The sequence below is a fragment of the Haemorhous mexicanus genome, chromosome 10 (genome assembly GCF_027477595.1).
Source record: "Haemorhous mexicanus isolate bHaeMex1 chromosome 10, bHaeMex1.pri, whole genome shotgun sequence".
In the NCBI taxonomy this organism is placed as follows: domain Eukaryota; kingdom Metazoa; phylum Chordata; class Aves; order Passeriformes; family Fringillidae; genus Haemorhous; species Haemorhous mexicanus.
Genome location: NC_082350.1, coordinates 25,369,909 through 25,380,794, shown reverse-complemented (window position 1 = coordinate 25,380,794; position 10,886 = coordinate 25,369,909). Strand labels below are relative to the sequence as shown.

General features: G+C 44.6%; 1 protein-coding gene across 1 annotated transcript; it reads left to right on the top strand.

The window, feature by feature from the left end:
• Window positions 1-2,773: 2,773 nt before the first annotated feature.
• On the top strand, window positions 2,774-10,504 carry LOC132331464 (uncharacterized). The gene is given in 10 exon segments (XM_059854880.1): window positions 2,774-2,788; window positions 2,882-3,007; window positions 5,449-5,629; window positions 5,632-5,651; window positions 6,121-6,258; window positions 6,832-6,922; window positions 8,175-8,313; window positions 9,160-9,198; window positions 9,200-9,263; window positions 10,190-10,504. Coding segments are annotated over 10 exon segments (1,095 nt in total). The 3' UTR covers window positions 10,472-10,504.
• The last annotated feature ends 382 nt before the right edge of the window (window positions 10,505-10,886 follow it).

Sequence of the window (10,886 nt, the reverse complement as noted above, 5' to 3'; positions counted from 1 at the left end):
AAAATAAAACAAGATCTGATCCTTTGTGTCCAAAATGTGGTTCCTGGCTTTTCCCCAGCAGGTCTGAATTTATCAAATCGTGAGGTGTACACATTGCATTAAAACCAAGTAATAGAAAATTCAGTGTTCACCTTTCAAGTCCAACTCAGTAGGAAACCAATTCAATTTTCCTGTCAATTACGTTAGGGAGAAATAGGAGAAAATAGAAAAAAAATCAGATTAATGCATTATGAGATAAATGGTATTTCAGATAAGTTTAATCTTAGTTTTGAGAGGTGCCAACTCATCACGTGCATCTACATTGAGGAGCCTGGGAGGCACAACACCAAAATTGTTTCACCCTCATTCAACTGAATTAGGGTTTCCTTTTTTTCCCTCAGCAGGACCCTCAGGACAGGATGAGGATTTCAGCTGGGGCCTGAAATTCCATATCCAGTTTAACTGACTTTAACCATAAAGGCAATTTGCTCCTAATCAGAAGTGAGATTGGCCCTCTGGTCTCCCTTGTCAGGCTGTAAATAGATGCTCCCCTCGCTCCTCGGGAGGACAAGGATTAAAGGAAGGCAGCATGGAAAAGAGAGTGAAACCCACGGGAGCTGGGGGTGGAGACCATCAACTTTAGAGATGTTTTCAGGAGGTTCCTGATCTCAGCTCAGCACATTCTTCAGCTTAACTTTAACCATCTGAGTAAGAGTCTCATCTTTGTAATTACTCAGTGTCCCATCCCTTAGAGTGGGGTTGAGACTGGCAGGTGCCTCCAGCGGCCACCAAGCCCCAGCAGGGTGGTCAGGGCCACCTCCACCTGGATTCTGAACCATTTCCATGGCTCTCCTCTGGATTCAGTGCATCCCCATCCTTCTTGTACTGAGGAGTTTGTTTTTTAGAAGTGAAGTGCATTTATCACCTCTCATCCACAGGAGAAAACCTTCCTGGATGTCTTCAAATCCTTAACATTATTTCACCTGTAAAATGATAAAATGTACTTTGATTTGCCACTCTAACAGTGCCTTCACCCTCCCTGTATTTCGGTCCCAGGAGGGGTTAATGTCACACATATAGACACACAAAGGATTTTTATAATTTAATAGCGAGGCAACAAAGAAATTCACTTAATGACAAGTTCTTGGACTAATGCATTATTCATTTTGTTATGTGACAGCAGAACAAAACTGTAGCCATAAATATATAATGTTACACACCACTTTTAATGTCGTTTACATTTATGGAGTAATTGGCTGTCATCCACGTTATCCTCTTTTTAGTCACTTCTTTTTTAAGGGAGTGTCATGAAATGCAGCTCATGGCATCAAAGATGTGTTTATTCAGAAACAGGGACAGCAACAGGCCTGAATAAACCCAGGAATCTCAATCTCTGTTTCTGAAAACTTTTTTTAATCTCTGGATGGATTTTAGAGCTATCTTTACACCACTTTTCCACATACAAATTGCTTTTTTGCTCCTTTTCCCTATGATTAACATGAGTTTTTAAATATTCAGGAACAAAAGGAGACAAGGTGAGAAAGAGGACCTGTGACGAGGCTACAGCAGATCCAAAGGAAACAGGGGTGGATTCAGGCCAGTTGGACAATGTTCTTGCATGAAGGGTCATCCAGGAGCTCCCCTCCTACAACCACAGAATCCTGGAGTGCCTGGGATGGAGGGGACACCTTCCACTCCAGCCTGGTCTTCCCCACATGACAAAACCAATTCCTTGCACAAGCCTGCCACCAGAACTGTTACAAACCCTCCTGCTTTGCCCATCCCCAACAGATGACTGTCATGAACATAACAGGGAATTTCACCGTGCCAGACAAACGCAGCTCAACTGCCAAAACCAACACTGAATCATTGCCTGAGCAGCAATTACACTAGAACAATGCAGATACCCAGAGTCTGCCTTTAATCATCCCCCCAGCCCTGTGTTAATTAGCTAGGCTGCAGCAACCACTGACATGATGAGCCTGCATGAGAATAAAAAGTAAAACTGTATTAAAAATTCAGTAAATTATACAACACTCTTCCCTATCAAAATAGTCTAAAATATTCATGTTTGGCTTTCCAGAACCTAAAGGGGGCTTGCAAAGAGGCGGGAGGGGCACTTTTCACAAGGGCCTGGAGTGAAAGGACAAGGGGGAATAGCCTTGAGCAGGAGGGCAGGGTTAAATGGGATTTTAGGGAAAAATCCTTCCCTGTGCAGGTGGGCAGGCCCTGGCACAGGGTGCCCACAGCAGCTGTGGCTGCCCCTGGATCCCCGGGAATGTCCAAGGCCAGGCTGGACAGGGCTTGGATCCACCTGGGACAGTGGGAATTGTCCCTGCCCATGGCAGGGGTGGAATGGGATGGAATTTAAGGTCCTTCCAACCCAAACCGTTCTATGTTTCTAAAAGGACAAAGATCCCTACAAAGATCCTGGGATTGTCAATCAGAATTCTTTGTACTGCGGTCTTTGTTGATCAGATTAAATGTGTTTAAGCCAGCAGGTGGGCGCTGGTGCCGCACTGGGAAGTCTCACGATGCTGCTGTAATTCCCGCGGGTCAGGCGGTGATCCTGCCCCCTGGAGGGCACATCTGGACCCGGGGAGCAGCTCACCCTCTGTGTGCCCTTCCAGCCTTGCCCAGGCTGGGATTCAGGGATTAAACCGCGGCCTCGAGCTGTGTCCGGGCCGAAGGGCCCAGAGCGGCTCGGCCCCGGCGGGCCCGGCCCTCAGGGAGCTGGGGCCGCAGCGCCGCCCGTCCGCCAGCAGGGGGCGCCCCGCGCCCGCGCTCTGAGGCGATGGCGGCGGGCAGGGCAGGGCAGGGGCGGCGGTGGGGACGGTGCTATCCCGGCCATCCCGGCCATCCCGCTTTTCCCCATGCTCACCTGCTCCCTTCCCGCACGCAGGGTCTCCCTCGAGGCGAGGCCGCCGCACGCCGGAGCGGCAGCCGCAGCCCTGCGGATCCGTGCCGGCCCCGCTCGGTCCGTGCCGGCCCCGCTCGGTCCGTGCCCCCGCTGCCGGGGCCGCTGCCGGTGCCGTTCCCGGTTTTATTCCCGTGTCCTCCTCTCCCGTTCCCGTGGTTCCCCCGGGGACCCGCTGGCGCTCCCCGGCTCCTCAGGGAAGAGGGGAAGGGCAGGCCCGGGACCCCCGTTCCCTCAGGACGCGGCTCCCCGGGATGGGATGCCGGGTTCTCCAGAAAGGCGCTTCCTTCTCTTCTGTTGTTTGGTTTATTATTGTTAATTAAACCATAGAATCCTAGATCACAGAATCAAAGAACCTGGACCCGTTTGGGTTGGAAGGGATGGTAAAGCTCATCCCATTCCAGCCCTGCCGTGGCCAGGGACACTTCCCACTATCCCAGGTTAAGATAAACTGGATTTTTCGCTGGGAACTGGCCTTGGTTCCCAGGTGAAATCTGGCCAAGCATAATTCACAACCAGAAGTGTCTAAAATGCTTTCAGAGAACAGTTTTGGCCAAAATCCAGTGACCAGGTTAATACTGGGACATGCTTGCAGAAGCCCTGGTTACTCCATGGCCCAGCTCCACCTTTTCCTTCCCCAGCAGGAATTAAATGATGCACACTGTAAAACTGAACCCCTTTTGGGGCTTGAGCTGTTCTTAACTGCGCTTTAAAGACCTTTGGCACACCAGCCAAACACTCATCTGACATCCCCATACACCACTTGCAGTCCTGGGTGTTTGACATCCAGAGCGCAGCGATGTTCACGGCAGCTGGAAAGGCAGAGGAGCTGTGCCAAATCTCCCAAATCTCTCAAATTCCAGGGAAAACCTGCATCTCCTTGTCTGCACTAGGAGGCTGTTCCCAAGCATGTGGATTTCACTTCTAAACCATTGTCTATTTCTGTTTACTCACTCCAGAGTAAGATACTAAAATGAGAAAAAGTGTCCAAGCAAGAGGCTCAGGTTACTGATACCTTATTCCTAAATACCTTGGACCACAACAGTGTTGTTTGTAGCTGGACAAGCTCTAAACCTTTGCAGAAAGGGATGGTGCCAAGGGTCCAGGTCACACCCTCTCTGGAACTCCTCCATATGGAAGTAGCCAGTATTTGAGCAGCAATCTCAGACAGAATATGAGGTTACAGGCAAAGAATTGTTATAGGAACATAAACCATTTTTAATATAATTTTATAATTTGGGGGTTGGAACTGGATGATATTTAAGATCCCTTCCAACACAAACCATTCTATGCTTTTCTCATCACTGACAGCTTCAATACTACAGCAAGCAAAGAAATGTTCTGGCAGTCCCCTTATCCTCCTTTCATGTGGAATTCCTGGGTTTGCTCTTCCTGGGACAGGACATTTGGCCAGGGATTTAAGAAAAGTAGCAATTTTTGTAATAGTAAAATTATAGTCTCAGGGACTGGCAACACAAATATTCTGCTGCATAAATATTGAATAATAACAACCCAAAAATCAAATTTAAATGCCGTGTCTTGTTTTAGTGAGTCTGCTCAGCTGCACAGTGCCAGAATGGGATAAAAAGTACTTGAAACACTACTTGCAGCATTATTTTAGACTTTAAAATTTATTTTCAAAGATGGCTACAAAGTCTAGTAACTTCCCCAGAATAAACTGAATATATCCTCCAGGCTCAGGTGATTTCTCAGTGTATAAATGTATTTTTATTGTTTAATTGGTTTAGGTCCAATGATGACAGTTCTCTGGAGAGGCAGCCAATTCCTGCAGGAAACTTGTTCCAGCATTTAAAGCTTGAAGTCTCATGGAAAGAAAAAGGAGTTTCTGGCTGACGAGCAAAGTGAGTCCTAATTTTACAGGGAATGATGCTCTGTGAAAACAAACTTTCAAACTTTTTCAAGATTGGAATAGTTTGGTGCATAATAGTGGCATCATTTAGGGAATTTGGGGGCAGGATCACCCTATATTTGCCTTCTGCAAGCTTTTTATGCTTCCTATGTTTCCTGTGGAGTGTTAAATAACACAAACTGTTTGACTCACCTGTGTTGAGTCACTGATTAGGCTGGATGCATTTTAGTGACTTTAAAGCTCACCTGGAGTCTGAGTCATAACTTACTTCTTGTTCATAGCATTATCTCCAAATTAATTGCATAGAACTAACAAATAGATAAATATTTTATATAAATATATTTTTAAAGAGTGAGTAGCACGTTCAGAATCTGGATAAGTACGTTGTGACTTTATTAGAATCACATTGAACATGAAAAATCAGAGTTCTGGTCTTAGATGCCAATGAATTCCCTGGTTTAGCCTCTCCTGTAGCAGTTTTCTGGCCCCTCAGTGTCACCAACCACCTCATCCACCACGAGCTCCCACTAAAATGCTGCAGTGACAAATCTGGAGTGTTCCACATTGGATCCACAAAGCGTTTCTCTTTCTTGGAAGTGCAGCTTGTGTCTGTAATGAGCGAAGAGGAGCAGCACTGTGTGGGTGATGCCTGGCTCCCAGGGGCTGTGTTTATTCCCTGCAGTCTGGCAGGTTCCTCTGGGAGATTGGGGCTGACTGGAGCTGCTGCAGCCGTCGGGATGTGCAGGGCTTTGCACAGAGGATGTTCAGCATCCCTAACCGGATTTGGGGATTTGCACGGGGTGGGAATGGAGGCAGAAATCAGCTCCTGGGATTGGAGCTCCATCCAGGAGTGATGGCTCCTCAGCTGCTCTCAGTCCCTCCCCAGCAGACAGCAGGAGATTGGGCAGGAGCAGAGCACCCTGGATGTGGCACCTCCTGCAGGAATGTGCCAGGGGTGTGTGGGAGGGCTGGCACAGGGCTCACTGCCATTGTCTGCTCGCTGCCTGCTGCACTCCCCTAAGTTGAAAGTCTTAAGCAGTTCTCAGATTCAAACATGAGTAATCTTGCCTGAAGCCTTTTGCAAAAGCTGCCTTTTTCTCTTTTTTTTTTTTTTTTTTTAATTTTATCTTGGATATGTTCCTCTATCTGCATAATACAGATAGAATAATATGCCAGAGAAGCATGTTGCTCATGTTTGCAAAAATATTTGGTGGTTGACAAATGAGCTTGATGTACTGTGCTGTTGTACTGACTTGACACTAATCTCTGCCACTTAGAGCAAATGAGAATAAATCACCTCTCCTCTCTTATCTTCTCCACCCTGAGTTGTGTGTGCACTTGCAGCTCAAGCTAGCTCAAGGTTTATTTAAATCCATGCCTTCCCAGCAATCCTGTCCTGCCAATTCGGTTTGGGTTGGGAAAAGGTCAGGAGCAGCCCTGGAGCTGGCACTTGCACAGTGCTGAATCACTGTGTTCAGGTTTCAGAACGCAGGTAGGACATGACAAAGGGAAAGGGGGAATGGTCTCAGCAGCTGAAAATGCCTGGAAGAAAATGGGGTTGACTCCAAAGTCTGTTCCCATAATGGGGATATAATTTACTGGCCTAGTAAAAGAGCTGTGGAGATCAAGTGAAATAAATCCACGCTTGCTCAGCTGTTGAGCTGCAGAAATGTGAGCTGAAATATTAATTGGAGAGGGGATTTACATTAAAACTGTCATGTCTGTGAGCATGGAATTCAGCAAGGCATGTCCAGTGGGCTCAGGTTTGGGATTGCTCCCCAGTCCTCACTGTCAGTCTGAATCCCAGCTCTCCAGTTCAGGGGCTTTAGTGGAGTTGTGAGCTCTCTGTTCAGTCTGAGCCCTTCTGTGTTTAACACAGGGTTCTCTTATTTCTGCCATCTATAAACCACGTCATAATTGCCCAAATATTTACACTGATGTTTATTTCTGGCAGTGATTTCGTGTTTGTCATTCACATTATGATTATGAAGCAACATTTCTCTGCAGTTGAGAGGTATTTCAAATTACTTGCCTACTGAACAAGCAAATGTTTCATTTCCTTCAGATTGTCACTGCTGCTTTTTATGAGAACAAGGACCTAATTATGATTTCACAATTTGTGTACTGTAAGCTCAAGAATCAGAAGGTAATCAAAGGTAAGTTTTTACAACAATAAAATGTTCTCCATGATGTAGCACAGTCTTTACTGAGAGATTTTCCTACAGCATCTAAGTACCTTTTATTTCAGAGGGAACCAAAAATAGAGGGTACAAATTCTGGAGTTCTGAGACCTGTTGCCTCCAGTTTTCCTTTCCTTCTCATTTCTGACCCACACACATCTGTGACTATTTTCCATGGAGTACTTTCAGTTGATATAAAAAATGCAATAGCTTTTTGGAATCTGGTTCCATATTTTAACTGGTTCCATGGTTTTTGTGGAAATGCGTGGGAGTTGAAACCAAGCCTCATTTCTTTGTGGGGTTCAGTTGGTTTCCTCCCTGTTGATTAAAAGTGGGCTTTATTTGCTTATAGCATAAAATATGTTGACATCTTCATGTGTTCTGTTTCAATATATGCATTTGAAAAAACATATTCCAGGGAATGAAATTACTGGAGTTGTGCTTGAGCAAATCCTGGTGGTGGCTGGAATGTTCAGCCTGCCCAAGGACTACTGTTTTGTCTGAAATGGAAGACAGCTCTCTTCACATTGTATCAAATCAAAACCATTAACTCATCAATTTAAAAATAAATTGGGAAAGAAAATCCATGGTACAGCAGAGGTAACAAAAAGCTGAAGTAAACCAGATGCCTCCCCACAGACCAAATGGGGGTAAAGCAGATTCAATGTGGAGCTGATAATAAACCTGGAGATAGGGCAGTGCTGAGGGATTTCCTTCCTGCTGCCTCCTCTGGACACAAACCCAGGCTTTGGAGCATGGAACATCCACTGCCTGGTCCAAAATGAGCCAGTCATCAATATCTTGGTGAGATTTTACTAATTCACATTCCAAGTATCCTTGCTTTTGCAGTTTTTTATCAAGGTGTGTGGCAAGAAAGTTACATTCTATTCTATTCATCAGTTTTGTTCATTAGCTGTTATTTAATCATAAATTAGAGATCATACATAATCATAATATAAGAGAGAAGGTGAGAATGAACATTTCCTGTCAGGAGCAATGCCCACCAAGGAGCTCCCCAGCAGTTCCTCCACTGCCACCCTCAGCACTGCAGCAGTGAGCAGGGCTGGGCACAGAGCCCAGAAGAAAGGGGTGGAACTTCCACTGCTGCCAAGAAAAAGAGACATGAAATTCTACCTTTACATTTGCATATTTGTACTGCAAACAGAAAGTGACCTCAAATCAACAGCAGATGTTATTTTTCAGCTAATTTGTTTGTGTGTCATTCCAGGCAGTCCCAGCCTGAGGAATTTGGGCACAGCCTGGATTGTGGGGTGTGGAGCTCTGAGTGGCACTGCCCTCTGTCAGCTGCTCCTCAGGAACCAGCAGCACAGGCCAGCAATCCCAAGGAATAATGTCAATTCTTACCTGTTTCCATTAAAAAAAAAAAATTAAAAAAAATCCCACCCAGAAGGGTCTTGAAAAGTTTGTGTACTTTAAAAAAACCTGGAGGATTTTTTTAACAAGGATTTAGCAATCATGTTTGTGGATGTTTTTCCCACCCATCCCAAAATAAAGAAGTTATAAAATTGCTTCTTTCAGTGGCTTCCCAGGCTTGTTGTGTCCTTTGGGCCCTGAGGATGCTGCTCTGAACTTACAGAACATAAATGTTTGTCTCTGCCTGTGGGAAATGCTGTAAACATCCACGTGGAGACCACCAAAAAAAAAAAAATCAATAAAAGTGGAAAATCACCATTGTACCTGCTGCTGTCAGTGCAGCAGGAAAGTTCACAGCCCATTCCAGCAGTTTGATGGCCCTCCTGCTAATGCCAGGGAAATAATTGTAATCCAGCAGCATGGCCCAGCAGGGAGGCAGCTTATTTTCAAAACACAGCCAGAGTGAGAAAACCAGCCACTCTTAAACTGTGAAAAATGAGTAGTTTGCTTTCTCCAGACAGGATGATTTTTTACTTTTTTTTTTCTTGTGGCTCAAGCTACAGTTGTTAGTTTTGATTTGAGTTATTGTGCCCAGGCTTTTTTAGCAGGAGGACTGGATTGATATCAGTGTCATATCCCAAAGCCTGGCACCAGTTTTGATCTGCAGTGTTGTGAAATGAAGATTAAACCCTTCCTAGCCCTCTCTGGTCATCTGAAGAGCAGCACTGCCCTGCCTGAAAGGAGCTCTGTCCACAAACTGAGCCGAGGACTCTCAGTTTAATCCTCTGAAATGCCTCGGAGCATTCCTGCCAAAATCCATGTGCTTCTCTTGTCCAGAGCTCTCCTGACCTGACTGAAATGCCAGGCTTCATTTGTGGCTGTGTCCTGTGTTGTCCTGGGCAGCAGATTCCCTCAGCTCTGTAAAAACATGAGTGGCTTTTTGGCAATTGTTTATTTGATTTTCTGTTCCTTCCAGGGTTGGGTTCTCCCTCACACCAAGCACTCCTCAACTCAAATCCCCACTTTGCTTTTGTGACTGAAAAAAAGGGATTATTTTTCTCCATTCAGAGAAGGATGATGAGAATTTTAGGAAAACACTGGTCTTTAGTTGCTGGAGAAAGACCGACTGGCAGGGGAAGAGGAAGGGAATATTTACAGCTGGATTTATCAGCAGAAATCTGCTTTCTACGATTGTTGTCATGAGCAAGTGGCATCCCACCTTTTCTTTCTCCAAACTATTCCATCCCGGGAATAAAAATTAGAATTAGAGGAAAATTTGTTGTAAGTCTTAGCCCCTTTTCACCAACATGCCATTACCTTTCACCACAACCTCTTCACTATCAGTATATTTTAAAAACCCCAACAAACACATCAAAAGACCAGAAGATTTTACTTTGTCAATTATATACAGACATTTTAATTGATGATGGAACTGATTAATTAATTTTTAAGCCTGTTGATATTCCCTCTCTACCTGGAATGGCAAAGTATTTTCAAAAAGACGTGCTAAATACACTGCTACAGCAACAGATTCCTTAAAAACTAGTTAAAGGAATGGTCAAAAACTAGTTTAAAAATGGTCATTTGGAAACAGATTATCCCTGCTGTTTGCACTCCCACAAAAATGGCATTAACCAGAGACCTAAGCACTGTAACCATTCCTGGATGTTCAGTGATTTGTGCTGAAACTCAGAAAATTCAGAGCCCCAGAAAGACAGGACAAGAATGACTGAAAGTCTTTGAAAGGGCTATACCACAAAATGCCCAAATTATCTCTAACTACGTGCTCTGGGTACATTTTAACATTTCTGTGTATTTTCAAAACTGTTATTTTAATAATCTGTGTATAAAATTTGTGTTCAGCTCCAGAGAAGATGCACTGAAGGCACCTTCTACCTGCTCTTTGCCCTGGCCATGATGGGAAACTGCACCTATGGACTGAGCCTTGTTCCAAAGATGCCAAACCCCAAATCCTCCTGGGCCCTCTGCTTTGTTCACCACCTTCCCTGGCTCACTGGGAGCTCTGGAGCTTTGCTCTTTGACATTTTGGTATCATTTTCCTGTTACAGCCAAACAGTCAGGGTAGGCTCATTAATAAATAGATCAGAAATGAAGTGGATTCTTTTTAAAGTCACATTTTTTCTAATTTGATAATAAAACCTTCTTGCTGAACAATAATTCGTACCCTTTCTATAATGATAATTCTTACAAGAATAGCAAGTTTATAGAAGATAGCAATATTAAAGCTACTTTGATCAGGGTAATTTATAACTTGGAGTCAATAAGTAGACACTAAAAGTTGGGAGGGGTTGCACATGGTGCTGGGGTATTTTTATATTTAATATATTCACACCCAGTGTAGTAGTTGTTGTTAGTTGTGCTCTTTCGAGGTGGAGCATTGGCATTTTGTGCTCAAGAAATGAAAAGCAAAATCTTTGGAGAAACTTTTGTACCTTGACTTCAAACACCTGGTGAGAAGGGATGGATTGGGACTGTGCACTGCTGTCACCTGTCTTGTTACCAGAGCTTGGATTTGCACTTAGAAGAGCAGAAAAAGGAGATTTTA